Source organism: Myotis lucifugus, unplaced genomic scaffold (genome assembly GCF_000147115.1).
Source record: "Myotis lucifugus unplaced genomic scaffold, Myoluc2.0 scaffold_562, whole genome shotgun sequence".
In the NCBI taxonomy this organism is placed as follows: Eukaryota; Metazoa; Chordata; class Mammalia; order Chiroptera; family Vespertilionidae; genus Myotis; species Myotis lucifugus.
The window spans coordinates 409,428-431,038 of NW_005871610.1; the positions used below are offsets into that span (position 1 = coordinate 409,428).

General features: G+C 50.1%; 1 protein-coding gene and 1 long non-coding RNA gene across 3 annotated transcripts in view; both read left to right on the forward strand.

The window, feature by feature from the left end:
- Positions 1-18,439, forward strand: part of POLA2 (DNA polymerase alpha 2, accessory subunit) — a 28,918-nt gene extending 10,479 nt beyond the window's left edge. Inside the window, exons 5-18 of one of the 2 annotated variants that reach the window (XM_014446691.2) lie at positions 1,176-1,282; positions 3,528-3,721; positions 4,366-4,454; positions 6,127-6,282; positions 6,793-6,855; positions 7,450-7,492; positions 10,661-10,785; positions 11,637-11,675; positions 12,551-12,624; positions 15,427-15,535; positions 16,008-16,114; positions 16,791-16,850; positions 17,120-17,246; positions 18,031-18,439. In XM_014446691.2, the coding sequence (XP_014302177.1) occupies positions 1,176-1,282; positions 3,528-3,721; positions 4,366-4,454; positions 6,127-6,282; positions 6,793-6,855; positions 7,450-7,492; positions 10,661-10,785; positions 11,637-11,675; positions 12,551-12,624; positions 15,427-15,535; positions 16,008-16,114; positions 16,791-16,850; positions 17,120-17,246; positions 18,031-18,180 (1,443 nt within the window). In that variant the 3' untranslated portion in view covers positions 18,181-18,439. The remainder of the gene's footprint in view (positions 1-1,175; positions 1,283-3,527; positions 3,722-4,365; positions 4,455-6,126; positions 6,283-6,792; positions 6,856-7,449; positions 7,493-10,660; positions 10,786-11,636; positions 11,676-12,550; positions 12,625-15,426; positions 15,536-16,007; positions 16,115-16,790; positions 16,851-17,119; positions 17,247-18,030) is intronic. The other variant, XM_006104354.3, reaches the window with a different exon arrangement.
- A 192-nt stretch (positions 18,440-18,631) lies between these two features.
- LOC111823571 lies at positions 18,632-19,415 on the forward strand. The gene is made up of 2 exons (XR_002826623.1): positions 18,632-19,105; positions 19,233-19,415. It is a non-coding gene; the product is annotated as an uncharacterized LOC111823571 (long non-coding RNA).
- The last annotated feature ends 2,196 nt before the right edge of the window (positions 19,416-21,611 follow it).

Sequence of the window (21,611 nt, forward strand, 5' to 3'; positions counted from 1 at the left end):
AGGATAAGTTCACTTTAATCAATACAGCTACTAAAAAGGATAAAGATTGTAGCAATGGCCCTGGCCAGTTTGGCTTGGTGGTCAGAGTGACGGCCAAAGGGTCACGGATTAGATTCCCCTGTCAAGGCGTGCACGTACCTTGGTTGTAGGTTCCCCGGCCCCGAGAGGAGCATGTGCAGGAGACAACCAATCGATGTCTCTCTCTCATGTCGATGTTTCTCTCTCTCTCCTCTTTCTTCCTCCCTTCTACTTTCTAGAAATCAATGGAAAAATAATATCCTCTGGTGAAGATTAAAAAAAGATTGTGGCATTGTGGGAAAATTCTGGTAATTAATATAGACCAAAAAATCAGTATACATAGTACTTAAACAAAGGTTTATGTTTAAACTAAAATTGTAACTATTAGAATTTGTATTTTTAGTTGGAAAAATATTAAAATACAAGAAAGGAATATTAAAAAATGGTTTTTGTATAGTGTCCATCTCGCAGTTGCCACAGTAGGCAGCTTTGGTGCATGACTCAGATACACAGCCAGGAGGAGCCCAAGGGCAGACTAGCTGGCCTCCTGGTTGCAGTCCGGGCAAGGGTTTGCCTTAGCTCTGTCAGTCAGTTATCCCAGACTTTGGGGAGCAATAGGTCTCTGGACTGTGGGTTTCATCTCCGTTCTGGTCATATCCTGGGATTCTTGCTGATGAGCAAAAACCAAAAAATGACCATCAATGAGGTGTTTCTCCAAGAATGAGCTCAACCATGTTTTCTGCCTTAGTCATTCCCTTCTCTAATTTTGCAAATGTGTGGTAGACTTTGCCAAAATAAGTAGTAACATGGTCCCATCCCTTCTCAGGAAAATGCGTCCATGCAGGTCAAAACCCATGCGTTGTTAAACTCACAGCTGTTCTAAAGCAGTTAGAGGTGGGGAAGAAGGTGACCACATGCATGATTTGACAGGACAGATGCCTGCTTGGCAGTCCTTTTGGGAAAGGTTGGCACTTTTTCATAATTGCCTTCCACATGGGGTCAGTATTCTGATAAATGCTGGGTTACAATTGCTGAAGATTTCTACATGGGATTGTGCTTGGCGGATGGGACTTTAAGACCCAGTCGTAAGGAACTGTACACTTAATTAGTAACTGAGTCTAGAGGGACTGGGATTTTGTTTTCTGTTTTGTTTCTAGGGTTCTCAGAAGCGAGCTGTCACCACCCCAGAAACCCCCCTAACAAAAAGGAGGGTGTCTGCCCGCAGCCCCCAGGTGCTCCTCTCACCGTCGAGTTTCTCTCCAAGGTAGGAATTAATTCGGCTGCCAAAAAGCCTGCCCGCCCTCCCCTTTCTCTGGTTATCTGGTGGAGGCTAACCCCACCATTAAATTAAATGGGGGGTAACTTATTGAATGGGGTGGACGGACACCCGCCGCCGTGAACTGGCTGGAGAGCCTCTTGCCCTGTGCCCTCCCTGCGTTCTCTTCCTGTGTGGAAAATTACTGTTTCTTACAGTAATTCAGGAAACTCACTTTCCACCCACTTTTCTGGGGCTCGTTTCCTAGATGGGGAACTGATATCTTGACTGGAAACAACCTGTCTATTCAGGAGTCTGAGCCCTCCCAGTCCTGCCAGCGGAGGCGCAGCGCCTTTCACCTGCTTCTCTGTTAGCCCGTGTGTCGTTGGGTTTCTTTTTCTTTTTTTCCATCTAAAGTAGTTATTTGTTTTTAAAAAAGAAAAGCACGTATCTTTGTTCATAATGTTGCATAACCTGTTATTGTGCCACCTCAGGTTACAGCTGGCTTCTGAGAGTTTTCTTGTCACTGCATCTGCACTGACTTAATTGGTGTTTTGTCCCTGCAGCCACTTCTGCACGCGAATCCACAGAGATCGTACGTGATTTTTTGAAATCTGTAAATGACACGTCTCATATTAGAGAATTCCATAGGTGAGGGCTGTGCTGCATGGAAGAAAGGTTTGTAGGATGAGGCTGAGGAACAGAACTGCTAACCGTCTAGGGCAGGGGTGGGGAACCTTTTCTCTGTCAAGGGCCCTTTCGAGGGCCATACAAAATTATCAACTTAAAAATGAGCCTGCTATATTTGGTCAAACATTTAATTAACTCACCCCTAATGCCTTGGCAGGGCCAAATGATTTTGCAGGCCTCATGTGGCCCGTGGGCCAGACGTTCCCCACCCCTGGTCTAGGGAAATGCTGGCTGCCAGGGTCACCACCTCCACTTTGCATCACTTCTAGGCAAGCAGAGCTTAAGATTCCTGTTGCTGTAGAAAGGAGGTGATGGCAGTCGGGCAAGATGAGCCGTCACTGGGTTCTAAAGGACAATTGGACTTTCATGTGGTCCACTGCTGCTTTGGGGAGTTGTCAGATTTTTTAGAAGCGAACTTTCTAGACTGACAAAGGCGCCTGTGAAACTTGGTGTATAGAAGTGGTTCTCGTAGGTGGGCCAGCACTACTACAGTGGTCGTATCTCTGAACAAGCAGTCCTTTGAAACCTGTAGATCTCTGTACAGCTGACCTCGTGTGAGTGTCTCGGCGCCTTAAAGGGCCGGCGGTCACAGACATCCCACGAGCTTAGCAGGGAGGGGCTTGGAGAAGTCAGGGATACGCTGCCTAGTCATTTTTAAATGCACGCTAATAAAGCCGACATCAGAAACTGGTTCTGTAATTTATGAAAGTAACTTCTAAATTATTCAGGTGGAGGCAGCCCTGGAGATGGAGATAATTAACTGAGTCATTTTCTGCAGCCTCTCTGTGGAAAGACGGAACGATGGCCCCGCTTGCCGTGGGGCCCACGTACAGCTGGTTCCTGCAGAGTTCCGGTGCATTAAATAAGCCTGTTTTAAATAGACCTCTGCAAGTTATGTTCACAGCCAAAGGATTAGAAGGCCTCACTGTCATCTCAGCGGGTAGCACAGTCAGTGTTCTTGGAGGTGTACTTTACCCCTGGGGAGTGGAAATGTGAGAGCATGTCAGTTGAGCCTTGCAGAATGGGAATTTGTTCACCAGCTGACCAGATTCATTACATCTCCACCGCCATGGACACTGGGAAGTTGGTTCGTTTCACTTAACTTCATTTTATTGTTGTTTCCACCTTGAACTATATGGCGAGGGAATATACACATGCACAGCAACCTTTGGCTTGTCCAAAGTTCCAGGCTCTGACGATGTTCTAATAAATGCTAAATATTCACAAGAAGGAAAGAAAATGGTACTTGAAGTTTGCTTTTTAATCAGTTCAGAGTTTGGGTTTCGTTTCCTTTGTTTAGTTTTAAGCCAGGAGAACGACCTTACAAAATCTCTCTCTGTCTCTAAACTTCTCTAACATGGTTGGGATTGCTCAACTTGGTCTTCCTCAGCCCCTCATTCCTGAAATTCCTTAAAGGTCTGGGTATGTCTGACCCCATTAAGCTGATTAGATTTACAAACCCCAGCCTGATGTCTCTCCAATCCCCATTTCCAAAAGGCAGCCTCATTTTACTCCTGTTTTTACACATGAACACAGTAATGTTCATCTCTTTTGCTCCAATTAGTGCTACTCCCTCCCAGAAATATAACTCGAGAAGTAACCGCGGAGAAGTGGTTACCTCCTTCGGCTCAGCACAGGGAGTGTCTTGGTCCGGGAGAGGAGGAGCCGGTATCATCAGCCTGAAGGTCTTGGGGTGTCCAGAATCACTAACTGGGAGCTACAAGTTCATGTTCCAGAAGCTCCCAGATGTTCGAGAAGGTGATTGTTTTTCCCTTTGGAATTCTGGAGGATATAAAACCACCTGGAAGGGTTTAGAGTAAGGAGCAAAGCGTCAGCTAGGCTGCAGAGCAAGTTCCAGGGTTGCCTTTGAATACGAAAGTTCGTAGGTGTCCTCTGGGGCCCCTATTAGTGCAGGGACATGAGATGATACTCTCAGTAATTCTCCCAAGTGACTTCCGTTTGCTAAAGAAAAGTGCTAAAGGAAAAGCACATAACCATTTCTCAGTAACAACTACTTGAACTATGTAAAGGAAGCCAATTAAAGTATTAAAGCAGAAACGTTTATGGCTTCTTCCTGGTAAAGAATGGGCGACTGTCCAGGTTGGCCTTGACTTGCCCTGGTCCTCACGGATGACCTGAGTAACAGGAAGGCTGTGGGTGGGGACCATGCTGCCCCTGGGACTGTGCCACGTGAACCCCTGTGGCCAGGAGGAAGGCCAGCTTCAGCAGCAAGTATCAGGCAACTGGCTAGGGCTTTAGAAAGTATAAACTGGCCGGATCTCCTAAGCACCCTTCCTGCTTCTGTAAAATGACTGGTGTTAATGTTTGACGGTGTGCTGTGTTTTCTCTTTTTGGCAAGTGCAATGTCTTAAACACAATATTTTTTCCCCTTGGGATTTCAGTTCTGACCTGTAAGATAGAAGAACTTGGCAGTGAACTCAAGGAACATTACAAGATTGAGGCTTTTACTCCTGTTCTAGTTCCAGCACAAGTAAGAATTGTTCCAATAGTCCTTCCTAATTAATACTATATTGTTTAATTCCTGGTGAAAATCCTTTTGTGTCCCTTTTCACTTCTTGTCTACATGCTAGTTAGAACATCTACCCTGGTTCGATTTGGTAAAATGGGTCCTTTTAAAGAAGGACTTACAAATCCTCTCTGGTTTATGACACAGTCATTGTCTTTGCACTTGGGTTCGGATCCTGCACACAGCAAAGATGGAGGGCCTTAAGCATTCAGTGTCAGAATGTGAGGACAACAGCAAGGATAGGAGTTCCAGAAACGGGTTTCACAGTCTCTTCCTTGTTTGGTCTCTGTTGTTATGAACTAGCTGCTGCCAATAGTGTCTTTACATCGTGGTTTAATTTGGCATATGTGCCAGTGCATTCGAAACAGTGGTTCTCAACCTTCCTAATGCCGCGACCCTTTAATACAGTTTCTCATGTTGTGGTGACCCCCAACCATAAAATTATTTTCGTTGCTACTTCATAACTGTAATTTTGCTACTGTTATGAATCGTAATGTAAATATCTGATATGCAGGATGTATTTTCATTGTTCGCGACCCACAGGTTGAGAACTGCTGCTAGAGGGAGATGTGTTCTAGAAGAGTCTTTAAGGTACCTCGGTCATATGTTTTCATTCTGAGAAGAATGACCAGTTGGGGAAGATAATGTGAAACCATGTGATATGAGGAAGTTTGGGAGGAACTGGGAGGAAGTAGTGGAGGGGGGACAAGGATGCATGATCTTGTGGGAAAAGATTAGACTTCCTCAGTTTGCCCCAAGGAATGGGAACAGGACAGAAAAAGCCACAGGAAGAGAAATTTCAGCCCAATTTAACGAAGAACTTCCGGTTAAGAGGCAGTAAGTATAGTGTGTGGTTAAGGATATGGCTGTAGAGCAGGGGTGGGGAACCTTTTATCTGCCAAGGGCCATTTGGATATTTATAACATCATTCACAGGCCACACAAAATTATCAACTGAAAAATTAGCACCCCCCCCCAAAAAAAAAATTAGCCTGTTATACTTGCTTAAGCATTTAATTAACTCACCCCTAATGCCTTGGCAGGGCCAGACCAAATGATTTTGCGGGCCTCATACAGCCCATGGGCCGGATGTTCTCCATCCCCGCAATAGAGCCAAACTTCCAGGCTTCAAAGCCAGGCTTCACTCACTGTTTAACCTTGACTAAATTATCTAGTGTCTCTGTTGCTCAGTTTTCTCGTCTGTAAAATGGGTGCAGTAATAGTATCCCCCTCACAGTTGTTGTGAGGACTAAATGAGTTAATACACGTAAGCCTTTAGAACAGTGCCTGGTACGTAAGCTCAATACATGTGAGCTATTATTAACAGCTATAGCTATGCAGAGATGCAGTGGGCTGCTCTCGGGGTGTGGGGGCAAGTTCCCCTTCATAGAGATGCTCAAGCTTAATGGTGCCACTTAGAGGGTCTCCAGCATTAGGTGGGCAGACTGGACCCCTTTAAGAGCTCTAACACCCCTGAGAGTCGGTGATGACGCTCATCACTAGCGTAAAATGATACCCGCCAAAATAAGGTGTGTTGTTATTTGGGTTTTGCTTTGCTATTCACCCTGTTGACTTCAGAATTTGAGCTTCTGTCCCAAAGATTGTATCGTTCTTTTGTTGCAACCTTCCTTCCGCAGGAGCCTGTCACGCTGCTGGGCCAGATCGGCTGTGATAGCAATGGGAAGCTGAACAACAAGTCAGTGATTCTGGAGGGAGACCGAGAACATTCCTCTGGTGCTCGAGTTCCAGTGGATTTATCTGAGCTCAAAGAATACTCTCTGTTTCCCGGGCAGGTGAGACGGGACACGGCATGCTCTTTCTTCTGCAGTCTGTGTGCTGGGCTGTGGCTGTAGGAATAAGCTTTTCATCGCTGGCCTCTGCTCCTGGCTTTCAGCCTCTGCTGCCATGAGATGTGCCTGGGGCACGGGCCCAGCAGCGGACACCGGTGAGGGGATTCCGATTTGCCCTCGTGTGCTCTGATCTTGGCTCTGGAATCCGAGGCCCAGGTTCAGATCCCAGCTCCACCCCCTGAGGTGTGTGATTGTGGCCATTTAGTTAGCCAGAGTGGCTTCATCTGTGAAATAGGAATAATAATTCTTACCTCATAGGGTTGTTGTAAAAGTTAGGTCATCATGTAAAGCATAATTATTATTACTAATACAACCCCCTTAATTTGGTTTCTACAAAAATACTGCCAAGTTTACAATTACAAAATGAGAGTAGCTGGACAATACTTTTAATTACATCAAAATAATTTATTCCTGACCTCTCGTTTATCTCCCGTTTTGCTTCTTGTCTTTCAGGTTGTAGTTATGGAAGGGATCAACACCACTGGTAGACAGCTTGTTGCCACTAAACTCTACGAGGTACCATGGTCCCCTGCCCTCCCTCCAGGTCTGCCACGGGCACGGATGTGCAGTTTGTCCTTTTTCAGAGCTTATTTACTTGCTTCTCAGTTCTCTCTCTGGAGTGGGAACCCACCTCTAGGCCAGGGGTAGTAAACTGTTTCTGTAAAGGACCAGAGAGTAAATATTTAATAACCACAGCCATAGACAACGTGTAAACCCATGAGTGCCTGTGTGCCTATTACAAAATAGGTGGTAGCCAGATTTGGCCCAAGCCGCAGTTTACCGGTCCCTGCTCTAGGCAATAATCTTCCGCAGATTTTCATAGGATGCAGGGAGAGTAGCAGACACCCCGATCTCCCCTCCTTCCCTGGGACACTCCCACTTTGCTCCCCTTTTTGCTGGGTGTCCTGTGAGTTTGCTGTGACCTCCCATTTTCTGGGTTTCTTTGTCACTCTGAGCAAATATAGAAAAACGGCAGATAACATCAGCTCTGTGAGCCTTTAGCTCCGTGGAGCAAGACAACTGCAGACATGCCCCGTTCGGAGCCCACCCTTTTCCTTACCAAAGCGATGCCTGGAGCACGACCTCAGTTTCGTTTTTCCTGTTTTTAAGGGTGTGCCACTTCCATTTTATCAGCCCGCCGAAGAGGACGGAGGTAAGTTTGGGTTCAAGCACTGTTGTGCCAACACTGACGGGGTGGGCCAGGGCCCAGGAGGGCAGTGCCGCAGGGTTGGAGGAGGAAGCCGCAGCGATGGCGGCCCGTGGGAGGCAGGGGTCTGGCCACCTGGGTTCTGAGTACGGAGGCGTGTCGTTCAATGCTAATGTTAATAGGTATTTGAAGGTTGCTCTGAAAAAGGAAAACTAGGAGCTATTTAAAAAAGAATTTCTTTAAATGCAATGTGGTCCCCTAGATTGGATCCTGGAAAAGGGATGTTACTGGAAAACTAGTGACATCCACATCGAGTCAGGAACCGTTAGCAGTGATGTATCGGCGCCAATTCCTTCCTTTTGACAAACGTAGGAAAGATGCCGCCATCAGGGCCACTGGGGGAAAAGCATACATACAGCAACTCTGTACTGTCTTTGCTATAAGTCTAAGGTGATTCCAAAATAAAAAGTTCATTTAAAAAATTAGATGAATTTCTAAGAGAACCTAGAGTTGTTTGGTAACTAAACCAGATGGGAAAAGACAAAAATAAATTTTAACAAACTTTGCTTCAAAATATTTTAAAGCATTTTTAAAAAATTTTTTTTATTGATTTCAGAAAGGGAGAGAGAGATAGAAACATCAGTAAGAGAGAATCATTGATCAGCTGCCTCCTGCATGCCCCTCCTGGGGATCGAGCTCGCAACCCAGGATGTGCTCTAGACTGGAATCGAACCCGGGACCCTTTAGTCCGCAGGCCGACACTCTATCCACTGAGCCAGACTGGCCAGGGCTTACAACATTTTGTAAGGAAAGAAGACTATTAAGGATTCACAGTGAGATGGCCACCACCCATACACATGAATAGTGTATGAGGTGGCGACAACATAGAATGAGGAATGAAATTTAGGAATGATGATACTGTGCGTTTTATCAGAAGACATGTGTTTATGGCAGTATGAGTAGCATGGTGGTATTAGGTCAGCTTCAGAGAATGAAAAGAAACGCACATGGTTGCCCGAACCAGTTTGGCTTAGTGGATAGAGCGTTCGCCTGTGGACCAAAGGGTCCTGGATTCAATTTTGATCAAGAGCATGTACCTCAGTTGCAGGCTCCTCCCTGGCCCGGGCCCTGTTCAGGGCTCGTGCAGGAGGCAACCAATCGCTGTGTTTTCTCTCACATTGATGTTTTTCTCTGTCTTTCCCTCTCTCTTCTATTCTCCCTGAAAATCAATGGAAAAATATTCTCATATGAGGATTAGCAAAAGAAAGGAAGGGAGGGAGGGACGGAGGGAGGGAGGGAGGAAGGTAGGTAGGTAGGTGGCTGAGATGCCCAGAGCCTGAGCTGTGTGCCAGGGAAGCCTGGAAGCAGCTGAGTGTGGTGTCAGTGATGCTGTGAGCAGGGTGTGGAGCGAGGCACCCCTGGACACAGGAAGATGTGGGTCTTGCCCTCCTGGCACTTGCTAGTTGCCCTGGGTTTACATCTCCTGTAGGCACCGCAGAACCAAATTTAACTTTGCCCCCTGCTCTGTATGAAACTTACTCTTCCCGTTGAGCTCTCTGTCTCAGTTCATGGTATTGTTACCTGTGAATTTGTTATTTCTACGGCAAAAGGGACTTTACAGATATGAATAAATGAAGGCTCTTGAGCTGGGCTTATCCTGGATTATCCAGGGAGGCCCAGTGTAGTGACGGGGTCATTAAGAGGGAGGGCAGGAGGCTCAGCTTCTGAGACTAGAAATGTTAGGCTGCTGGCTTTGAGGATGGAGGAGGGCCATGAGCCAAGGAATGTGGGTGGCCCTGGAAGTGAAAGAAGTCAAGGAAACAGATTCAAACCTCCAGAAGGAACACAGCCCTGCCAGCACCTTGATTTTAGGACTTCTGACCTCTAGAACTGTGAAATAGATGCGTGTTGTTTTAAGTCACTAATTGTGGTAATTTGTTGCAGCTGCATGTTAAGAAGTCCGGGATCTTTGGATTTTGTTGTTTTGTTGCAAGCTACAGAAACTGGTTCAGACCACCTTAAGAAAAAGAGCATTTGTTAGAGGAAGTCCAGGGAGCTCACGGACTGGACAGGCGGCTAGAAATCCAGGCTAGAACCAGAATAGGAGCTAGCAACTCTAGGTGTCCAGGTAGCAGGAATTCCCCACTGTCTCATCCGGTCACCTCTGCTGGAATAGGTCAGCTCCAGCCTTTGTTCTCTCCTTGGTGAGAAAATCGTTCACCTTGAGATTCCAGAACCTGGGAGGAGAGTCAGGGGCTGACACTGGGTCACGTGCCTGTCCCGTGGCCAGGGGAGGACAGTGCACCTAATTTACAGCCCCTCCCTCCCAAGACTGCTCTATGGAGGAGGCAGCTGGTTCTCCGAAGGAAAGCAGATGCTGTGAGGAAAAGGGCAACACAGGAGTGGCCAGAGCACAGCACCCCTGCACCCCATCCCGCAGCAGCTGCTCATTCCCAGCCTTGCATCCCAGCCTGTTCAGGGACAGTTTCAGTTTTACAAGATGAAGAGTTATGGAGACGGGTGGTAGTGATGGTTGCACAACATTGTGAATTTATTTATTTAATACCACTGAAATGTTAAGATGGTTAAGATGGTAAACTGTGTTATATGTATTTTACCACAATAAAAAAATTAGGGGGAGCCCTTGCCAGGTGGCTCAATTGGTTGGAGCATCGTCCCATACACCAAAAGGTTGCAGGTTCGATCCCCATTTGGGGCAACGTACGAGAGGCAACCAGTCAATGTTGCTCTCTCACATCAGTGTTTCTCTCTCTCTGTCTTTCTCCCTTCCTCTCTCTCTAAAAATAAATTAAAACAAAACAAAACACCAAACAAACAGCCTCGGGTGAGGATTAAAAAGAAAAGTTAGGGGGGAAATATAAGCAAACCTCACTTTGATCAGTACTCTCCTGACTGCCACTTTCCTCCCGCCACTCCCATGCGCTGCTAGGAGCGTGCCTGTCATGTGGTCCAGTTATTTGCATACCCACCTGTGCACCTGCTGGTGGAGGATCCTGTGAGGCTAGGAATGTGGTCTTACTCCTCTTGGGTTTCCCGAGTTGCACACACAAGGAGACTCAATTAATTGAACCCTGTGGCATTTCTCCCTAATTGTCCTTTCTCCCACCGTCCCAGGATCTTCTAATCAACACCTTACCATCCTTTCTCTCTTAGATTTTGAGCAAAACATGGTCCTGGTGGCCTGTGGACCATACACCACATCTGACAGCATCACGTATGACCCCCTGCTTGACCTGATCACCATCATCAACCATGACCGGCCGGACGTCTGCATCCTGGTAGGAGACCCTCCCGGGACAGCTTCGCTCAGACAGGCACCAGTGGGAAAACCAGGCAGTTCTTCAGAAAAAGATCCAGCGCGGGTCTAAATTCTTAGGAAGTGTTTCGGATTCTCCTCCCTTTTTTTTTCTCTCCTCCCTTTAAAAAAATATTTTTTAGTTCTTCATCTGCATCTTTGGAGAGGTGTACATGCCCACAGGCCTTAATTTAATCTAAAAGCCCAGCGTCCTTCCATCCTTCCTTGTCTTTACAGGATCCTGGCCTCTGTGTCATTACTCCAAGTTCTGAACTGTCCTCTTTTTAAGTGCAAAGCACTGTTGTTAGCAGCGTGGTAGGTTTCCCTTGCTAGGTTTCCCAACAGTGGTTCTCAACCTTCCTAATGCCGCGACCCTTTAATATAGTTCCCATGTTGTGGTGACCCCCAATTTCATTGTTACAAATTCAACATAATTAAAGCATAGTGATTAATCACAAAACAATATGTAATTATATATGTGTTTTCCGATGGTCTTAGGCAACTCCTGTGAAAGGGTCGTTCGACCCCCAAAGGGGTCTTGACCCACAGGTTGAGAACCGCTGGTTTAGAAGGTTAGAAAAAGCCCAATATTGTAGGAGGCTGTACACTGGTTATGGGGCCATGGCGGCCTCCCTGCTTCCAGGGCTCACGGCCTCTGTCTGATCTTGGCTGGGGGCACCCACCCCATCTGCTAACTGTCCCAGGCTCTACACGCAGCCTTGGCAGGACAGATGGGCGCGGAGAAAGAACTGCTAGGAGGGGTTATGAAGGCGCTCACGGGCGCACGTGGTTCTGATTTGGTTCTTTCGTTTCTCCCCTCGCCCTCATCTGTAGTTTGGCCCTTTCCTGGATGCTAAGCATGAGCAGGTTGAGGTAAGTGACTGGGATGAGGGGGAGGGTGGTGGATACTTGCATTCAATTGCACCCTCAGTGTTAGTCATCTCTTTTTATTTTATTTTATGTTTTTATTGTTTTTGTTGTTAATCCTCACCCGAGGCTACTTTTTATTTTGTTTTCTTTTTTTAAATATATTTTTATTGACTTCCGAGAAGAAGGGAGAGAGAGATAGAAACATTGATGAGAGAGAAACATCATAGATCGGCTGCCTCCTGCCCACCCCCTATTGGGGACCGAGTTGGGCATGTGCCCTGACCGGGAATCGAACCGCGATCTCTTGGTTCCTGACTCGAGGCTCAACCACTGAGACACACTGGCTGGGCTATTTTCATCTCTTGGAGTTACCCTGCATCTAATCCCTATAGCTAGTCAGAACGACATTATAGTGGGCATTTAAATAAAGATGTGGAATGTGAGGGCTTCGTTTCACCAGAATCCAAGGCCATTTGGAAGCTGGGGGAGGGAAGTACAAATACATGAGTCCTGGTGTTCCTCTGTGACGCCTGACACCAAGGCCAGAGGGCGTCGGCACAGATGCAGGGAAGTCCCTTACCACCGCTCCCCTCAGCTCCGTGGCCCAGTCCTGCTGTCCCTGATGCACTAACACAACTGGCCCTTCCCGGACATCTACCCAGACGCTCATCCTTTTAGTGTTTCAGCTTCTATTCAAGAGGATTAATTATTTCCCGATCTCCTTTCCTGTCCCCACTAGACCCCGCTCCTTGAGGACAGAGAGCTGTCCTCCTTTGCACCCCCTTCAGCTCTTAGCTCAACAGCTGGTACATGGGGTCATCTAATGTTAAACAAATGAATCATCGCCAAATGTCCACCCTCTAAATCTTTTCTTGCAGAACTGTCTCCTGACAAGTCCATTTGAAGATGTTTTCAAGCAGTGTCTACGCACGATTATTGAAGGGACACGAAGGTCAGAATTTAAAAATACTGCCTTAAGCTGCCTAGGCTTCTCCTGGGCTTCCTTCTCATTAAAAAACTGAAATAGTTCAAAAGGAGGGGTAGTTCCTATCCTTTCATCTTTTGAACTAGGGATCAGCTAGAACTCTTGAACTTCAAGTACACAGACGCTGCGTTGAGGCGTCTTTGTAAACCACAAAGATAAACACACTTGACGTTGCTCTTCCCTTGCTCTGTACTTCCTTCCTTTTCTCACTCCTGTTCGAATACACTCATGTTCCACAGAATCTTCCCAGGATGTTCCTGGGAAGTGTGTGATGACTTACACAGCAAAATCCCGAGAGGCCTAGCCCTCTTATTGTGTGAGTGATTGTTGGGGTGAGCCCGAGTCCTTCCCCTGAGTCACTGCTTGCCCACATGTTGTGGATGTCGCCGGTGGCCAGAGCAGCCGTGGTAGAAACTCAGGGTGGGGATCTTGAATCCCTGCCATTGACCCGGGGAAGGAGCTGTGGCAGGTCACAGGGTGACGAGAAGAATGTGCAGCTCTAACGAGAGAAAAGGTGCTATTCCAGGAACAGTCACTTCCTGTCCCTTTTCCTCCAGGGCTGGGTTTGGGAGAGATTGGTGTAGGTGATAGATCGTCTCTGGGGATTTGCTTGCCTGTAGCTGAGCTCATAAAAAACCAGCATTCCTGAGGATAAGCTTTTAAAAACAAGTCTGTAACAAAGGTAGATTTTAAAACAAGATGTTTACTCTTCCACCCCTTGACCGAGTGAACTGATCACAGAGTCGATTAGCCTGAATACTACCTTCCTGTACTGGCAGCACCATGGCCGGTATGGTAGGCCTCGTGGATGGGGGGGCGGGGGGGACAGCCCCTAAATGACCCAGAGTTGGGGGACTTGAATGGTGCAATGACAGGCTGCGGCGGGAACTACCTCTTCCTGCCTTCCTCCTGTGAAGATGACCCTGCTTCCCAGGTTTGCTGTGGCCCTGAGAGTTCATCAGACCTGGCGAGCTCGGGAGATAAACCCCGACACACGGGAGCAGGGCTGCTGTTCCTGTGCTGTCGGCCGAGGTCTCCTTGGGGACGGGCAGGGCTGTGGAGCACGGCGCCCGGGGCCGGGTGCTTTCACTGTGAGATTGGGTTCTGTTTGGGTTCCTCGCCCCATGTGGTATTGACAGCAGTGGTACAAACAAAGAACAGACCAGGCTTTGTTACCCGGGGGCAGCACCCAGCACCACCAGGCACTTTCATCTGCGGCCAGGGCGTGCCCACGGGTAGGGAGGCTGCCCCACCTCCCCCCAAACAGTATATAAACAGTCCTCGTTGGGGAATTTCCTTTTCTTCCTGAGCGGCCGGAAATGCAGGGCATTAGCTGATTTATCAATAAAGACCAGAACCAGTGAGAAAGCACCTCCTCCCTCGCAGGAGCGAGTCTGTGTGAGGGCCCTCCCACCGTGATGTACGAGGTTGTGCAATCCTCAGCATAGTTGGAATTTTCTCTCCGAGCCCTCCCCCTGCAGCCAGGCCCTAACCATGAGCAAGAGCTGTTTCCTCCTTAACTATTGCTCTTCCAGCGCCTACACTGAAACAGCAGTTCCACCTCTTAAAGCCCAGCTGTACCTTCGTGTCCATCAAGACTGAGCCCCTGGGGCCTGGAGCACAGGCTGTCCATTCAGGTTCCCCGGCCTGCTTGCTAGACTCCGGCACCAAACGGGTGGTCTTGGATAATTACAGTGAATTTTTCAATGTCAAGGGGACTGTAACTAGTTTGTAAAGTTCCTTTGGTCTCAAGATTCTGATTTTCTGTTGCAGAAGTCTCAGTTCACATGAGCAGGGTGACATACAAGGGACAAGTGTGACTACAGTCACCAGCACCTTTGTCCTGTACGAGGCAGCTTTGGCCATTAGCTGCACTGGGGAAGGCCACCCTTTAAGCGTGAGGAGATGGCAGTGAGAGTTCCTGGTGGGCTTTAAATAAGCCCGAGTCCGCTTTACGCCTATTTGGTTTATAATAGGCCCCTCTGCCACGCACAGCTGAGGGAGCCAAGGAAACGGGGCTTTTTTCCTCTCTTGTGTGGCTGGGGAGGGTAACAATTGGCTCCCAGAGTTAAAGGTTTTATATCGCTTATGCGCTGTAACCCTAGGGATTCTCCTTCTGCCTCCATCAAAGGAAACATCTGTCAGCTATGCTTTTACTGTTGCTGTTAAATGTCTTTCGTTTTTACAAGGCTGTCTGCTGAGAAATAAGAACTGAGCGCATCGCTTCCCCAGGGAAGGGGGGGGGGCTGGCTCTGGGAGAAGCCAATCAGGTTTCCCCGTCGCTCTGAAGCCCTCTCGGTCCTGGTCCTGGCTGCAGCTCTGTGACCCAGTGCTTGATCAGTAGGAGGCTGTGGTCTCCAGGTCTGGTTAATGTGCCGGGTCCCTCCCCAGGCAAGAGCTCTGTCCCGAGACTTAACGCCTTCAAGCCACATCGTGGTTTCAGCTCTGGCTCTGAGTCTCTGATCCTTTGGTCAAATCCTGTCTTTCTAGATTTTCTAGATCCTAACTTCTCTACCAAACAGTAGTCCCATCTCCTCATCACGGAGAGCCAAGAGAATGCATCCTGGGTGACTGCTCCAGGTCAAGGTGGATGTGTGAATGAGCACAAATTGTCCCACGGGAAGTGGCACCTCTCTTCATAGGAGAGTTCGGTTCTGAAATTCTCCCCTGGAAGCAGGGTCTGTACAGCCCTGATGTTTTCCTGTCGTCCAGTTGTCCTCACTAACCTGCGCTCATTGTTCTCCCTCTTCTGATGATTTTATGACGAAGTAGTTCCGGTTCCCACCTCGTCTTTGTCCCCTCGTTGAGAGATGTGCACCATGAGCCTGTGTACCCACAGCCGCCTTTCAACTACGATCTGCCTCATGAGGACAAAAAGGTACCACGTCCCCTCCTTGACCAGCAGGCAGCCAGAATTGAATGTGCCGCAGGTGACCAGCTCTGTCCCCGAAGTGGAGGTGAAGATGCCTTTTTGGGGCATGCACAGGGCCTGAACCTTAAGCTACTACTCTTTTAAAAATATATATATTTCTATTGATTTTAGAGAGGAAAGGAGAGGGAGAGAGAGATAGAAACATCAATGATGAGAGAATCATTAATTGGCTGTCTCCTGCATGCCCCTGACTGGGGATCGAGCCTGCAACCCGGGCTTGTGCTCTGACCTGGAACCAAACCATGACCTCCTGGTTCACAGGTTGACGCTCAACCACTGAGCCACCCCGGCCAGGCACTTGTGCTCATAAATTACTGTGCGCTGGTTTGGGCTCCCTAAGCCCTTGGAGACCCCCAACTTTCATAAGAAGTTTTGAGCTTGGTGTGTAAATGTGCATCTCAACCCCTTCTCATTTTAGCGAGTGCAGTTTGTGTCCGACCCCTGCAGCCTCTCTATAAATGGCCTGGTCTTTGGCTTGACGTCCACGGACCTGCTCTTCCACATGGGGGCCGAGGAGATCAGCAGGTGAGGCACGCATTCCAACCCCAGGCAGGACAGCTGGCCCTCCACCACACCCTGGGGCCATGGGAGGGGAGCCGTTGGAGCCTTTGTTTCTATTAGCACTTGTCTCTACCGTGTTTGAGACCCCAAAGAACCTTGTTGTCTGCATTTAATTTATGGTCATAGAAGTTTATCTGCTTTTCTCCTCCCACATTTGTGACCTAAATAAGGGTGGGCGTCCCCGTTGGTGGAGGATGACCTGTGAACTTTGGAAGCTGTTCCCCCACCAGAGCAGTGTGTTGCTCTGCAGAGAACCAGCTGCAGCCAGATCTGTGCGCGTAGGTTCTGCAGTCGTGTGAACATGGGCGTGTGCTTGTTGGCGGAGAGTTGAATTGTGAGGGTCACCCGGCTACACACTCCCTCGCTGGTGCAGGCGCTACGTGCTCTTGCACAACCCAGCGCTGGCTGACATGGTTTTGATCACGGGATTCCTGCTCTTTCCCTTCTTAACCCAGCATCCTGCCCCTCGTCGTGTGGGAGAAGACCGAGCTACTTGTGGGCGGGTCTTTAAACTTCCCCAGAGGGACCCTCTTGCCTTGGCCATGTAGTCTCCCTGTAGTTTATCAAATCCTCCCGAAGAGAAACAGAAACTGAAAAGCAAGGTTCTGCATTCCATTTCTTTCTTATCTGCCTTCCCCAGCGCTTCTGGAACTTCAGACAGATTCAGCCGAATACTCAAGCACATCCTGACGCAGAGGAGGTGAGCTCGCTTCCTGGAACCATGACTGGCCGTGGGGAGATTGCTTTGGGCTCATGGAGCTCTGGCAGATTTGATCATGAGAGCCTTCCCCAGGCCACTGCCAGGGAGCTCCCCCCTGTGATGACAAGCCTGTGTTCTGTCCCCCAAACACAGAGAGGCAAGGAAAAGAGCCTGATGGCGTGGGAACCCGCGACATCGAGGGCCTCCATGTGGGAAGGGGGTCCTGAATCTGGATCAGCTGCTCTGACTGTTTCTCTCCATCTCTGTAGCTACTACCCACTGTACCCTCCCCAGGAAGACATGGCCATTGACTATGAGAATTTCTATGCCTATGCACAGCTGCCCGTCACCCCAGATGTCCTCATAGTTCCCTCAGAGCTCAGGTACTTTGTCAAGGTAAGATTGGACTCTGCTTTCCCCAGACAGGCCAGAAGCAGTCTCTGACTTTCCCTTCTAGACCACCACACCCACTCTTCATGGGTCTGCTGACGGGGACGGTGGTAGGACTAGAAAAAAAATCTGTTAGTAAAACACTTCAGTAAATGACATCCCCTTGCTCCCCTCTCCCCCCAGAGCTTGGTGCTCAGTCAGCCCAGCCTGGGAGCCCCGGAGGCAGGAAGTATGGCCCTCAAACAATAGTTCTCAGGGGGCCCTGCCGGGGTGGCCTGGGGACCGGTTCACACATGCGCTTGCCTGCTCCACCCCTGAATTCTGGTTTGACCTCCAAGTGGCCTCAGCCCTGAGAACTTGGAGGTTGCGTCAGCGTTCTCATCTCTGCCACGGAGGCCCCGCCCGCCTGGGATTGGACCCCTGGGATTTGGGACTCCCCCAGCCAATCCCCCTCTTGTCAACCTCACATTGAACTGGCTCTGGGTTGGCAAGTGGTAAACTTTTTCACGTTGGGCAAGTGGTAAACTTTTTCACGTTGGAAATCAGCCAGGTCACATGTGTCTCCAAGTTTGGGAGCTGACTGCCATCTGCCTAGTGACCTCCATTCTGTTTCAGAGACTCCAAAGGAATTCAGTTTTCCAGTAATAAGTTCACATATTTGACTTAAGATGTGTCTTGTTCCATTCCTTTCCATTTTATAAAACCGTTTGACATGTGTTAGATAATTCCAACTTCGTCACAGCAGTCCTAGTTTTGGCCTTTCCAAACCCAGTCTCCTCTCCTTTCCCAGGACGTCCTCGGCTGTGTCTGTGTGAACCCTGGGCGCCTCACCAAAGGGCAGGTGGGGGGCACCTATGGCCGACTCTACATCAGGAGGCAGACCATGGACGGGGAGGGAAGACGGAGTCCGTGTGTTGCCGCCCAGGTGGTGAGGATCTGAGGCCTGGGGTGCTTTACCGTCCCCCACTGCGCGGGCCCTCGTGTAGCCGTAGCCGCCAAGAGCCCAGGAGTGGCCCTCTGACAAGATCCCAACTGTTGGAAGGGGAAGGAGCAGAGGCAGCCAACTGCAGGGGAGAGGGCCCGGCAGGGAAGGCGTGTGCGGCTGCCCGGGCTTGAGCGGCTCTGGGAGAACGGTTTTGTTTCTGACACACGAAGCCCAGAGCGAACTGGGCTGGGGCTGCATCTGCTCAGGAAAAAGTAGACGGATTGGTGACTTTCTACCTGACTCAGACACAGAAAGAATTCTTTGGAGTGAGAAATGAAAGTAATTTCGGACTTCTGGTCTAATCTCGCACTCTTTCTTTTTCCTGGTGGTGAATAAGAAAGTGAATAAGAAAGGTTGCCAGAGAAGACAGTGGCTGTCACCTGGCTTTCTGGCTTTCTGGCCGGCCCCAGCCTGGGTCTTCCTGAGCCCCAAGGCCCCCACGGCTCTTGCTGACGAGGTGCGCCGGCCCAGGCCAGGAGCGGGGCTGCAGAGCGAGCGGCTGGCTGCGTGCCTGGCCCTCCCGCCGCTCTCACATGCATACTGTGGTCCCAGCCTGACCTCTCCATCTGGAGGGGCGGCCTCCCGGAGCTGTGCCAAGGCTGGATTCCCCGGAGCTGGCTCCGCCAAGCTGCACAGAGGAGCTGCGCCCACCTATAGCTCAGAACACGGCAGGCCAGGCCTTCCAGGATCCCCAGCAGGTCGCGTGCCCGTGGTCCTGGCATCAAGGAAAGGCTGCCTCTGGCTAAACGTGGAGTGGGTTTCTGTCCTAAACTGGCAGACGGTCCTGCCTCACATGCCAAATCCAAGACAGGACACCCCCAGCTGCCGGGCCGAGGGAGCAGCGGGGCTGATGCCTGTGCCTTGAGTCAGAGATAAATAGGTAACCCAACAGTACCAGCCTTTGCCTCCCCCCTCCCGTGGAATCGATGACAGATCTGACGGGACTTGGGAGAACTGGTCTCTCTTTGAAAACAAGCAGCTGCTGTTGTGCCTCATTCGTTTTCTAGGCGCCTCCTCTGCAGACAAGAATCGGAGACAAGCCCCAGCTTGGGGAGCTGATCTCCCTCCCAGAATTCCCCACGCCCAAAGCTCCCGGCTGCGATCTGAGGGGCAGCGTGACTTGTGCTCCGGATGTGGCATTTTGGGGCTCAGGCCCCTCTTCCACAACATGATACAGTTGCCCAGTTCAAGAATGTCATCTTATTTCCACCAAGCGCCATGTCCGCTCGGCACGCCCCCCTCCTTGGGAAACCCTTGCTTGGGAAGATTAAGCAACAGGCCCTCAGCCATGATAAACAAGCCCTATCACGTGAGCCCGTGTGGCTCTTGGGGAGCCGTGGCTCTTGGCAGTTATTTTCATGCTGCTGCTGAAGAAGCCTTGAAGGGTAACATCTTGGTCCCCACTTGGCAAGGTCCAGAGAGGCCCCATCTCCTTGACCTACTCAGGAGGACCCAGAGGCCCAGTGGGATGGGGGCAGCTGGCAGAGGGGGAGGAGAGCTGCATCCTGGGGGGAGGCGCACGCAGGGCCCGAGATGCCGGGTGTGCAGCCTCCCGGGAAGAAAGCTGGAGCTGCCTGGAATGAATGGGATCGAGAGCCGTTGCCTGGATACAAGTCGTGTGACTTGGAAATGATCCGGGAAGGTCAGAGTAGGCATTTAAAACTTAAACAAAAAGCAAGCACACAAGAAAGCAGGGTGTGAAGCAGAGAACAGCCAGGTCTGGCGGAGGTGCGCCTCTGCCACCAGATGGTTCCCTTGTCAGGAAGTCTGTGCCCAGCAGCTGCCAGGCCCCTCCAGCTGAGTCACTGGTTTCCTAGCGTCATCCCTCTTGCTCACGGGAGCTCTTGCTCCCACCTGGCGGGGGCACGGGCCCTCTGGCTGAAGTTGGGGGGTGGAGGAAGCGAGGAGCCTTGGCTGGGCTTGGACTCCTGGGGCCCACTGCTTCAGATTCTTGGTAGAATCTCCCGGGTCCTGGTTGTGCCTTGTGTCCTTGAGAGACAAGCCCAAAGGTGAAGCTCTTACCAAGTTTCTCCTTCCAAACCTAAGCTCCAGCCCTGCCCTTTGCCTCTTCCTCACTCTGGTGGGGGAGCCTGAGGGTAGGGGAGAGCTGACAGCTGCATAGAAACCTAAGTGGGTGCCCAGAACAAAGCTGGGGAATTGAGGGAAGGGGCTCTGGGGTGAGGGCAGGGGCAGGGGCAGGGCCATGACCGCTCCTCAGGCCCTCCATTCTGCTCTGCCTTCTGCAGCCTCTTTGGACTTGGTGTTTCCTTTCGCTGCCTGACCTCGGGTCACCCGGCCAGCTCAGCTGGGCCCTGTCGCTTCCCCTGGTGCTGGGAGTAGCCATGTGGGCTGGTTTACTTCTCTGTTTGGGGCACATTAACTTTCCTCTGACCTGGGGCTCCTGGCTGAGCCACCTGAGAGCCACTCCGGGGTGGACAGTCCTGGCTGGTTGCCCCCCAGACTGCGAGCGCTCTAACTACAGAAGCCCTCCACTGACTAGGATTTTTTAAATATTTTTTAATTGATTTTTAGAGAGAGAGGAAGGGAGAAGGATAGATAGAAACATCATCGATCGGCTGCCTCCTGCACACCCCCTCCTGGGGATGAGCCAGCAACCTGGGCATGTGCCCTGACCTGGAATCGATCCAGTGACCTTTTGGTTCCTGGATCAATACTCAATCACTGAGCCACACCAGCTGGGCAGATTTTTAAAAAAAACATTTAAAAATTGTTATTGAAATATAAAAAGAACATAAACTTCACCATTTTAATGTGTACAGTTCAAGGGTTTTTAGTGTATTCACAACATAGTGCAAACATCACCACTGTCTAACTCCAGAATATTTTTATCGCCCCAAAAAGAAACCCCATCCCCATTAGCAGTCACTCACCACCTCCTCCCAACCCAGCCCTTGGGAACCGCGATTTCACTTCCTGTCTATGGCGTTGCCTGTTCAGGGCATGTCACATACCGGGAATGACACCACGCGTGGTCTTCTGCCGCTGAGCGGTCACACCTATCTGCTCCCTCTGGGACTGTCCTGGAAATAACGGCCCAGGGGCCCGTGGCCCGTCTGTCCTGGACACAGCTGGGCCCAGGCCAGCTCCAGATTTTTCTACCCAGACCCTCCCTTCTCCTCCGGCTCCTCCTGCCTGACAGCTGAGAACCCTGCAGCTGCCCAGCCCAGGGGCCTCTCAGAGGTCTCAGGGACAGCTGCTGCCCCGTGACCCTGCTGACCTCTGACCCCTGCACATGCTCCCTGAGGGCCCAGGAGTCAGCCCCCAGCCTTCAGGTCCCAGCTGAGCCTGTCGCCTCTGCCTGCTCCCAGGTCTTCCAGGGCCCCGTCAGCAGGCCCCACCCCAGAGGAGTGGGAAAGGGGAGAAGC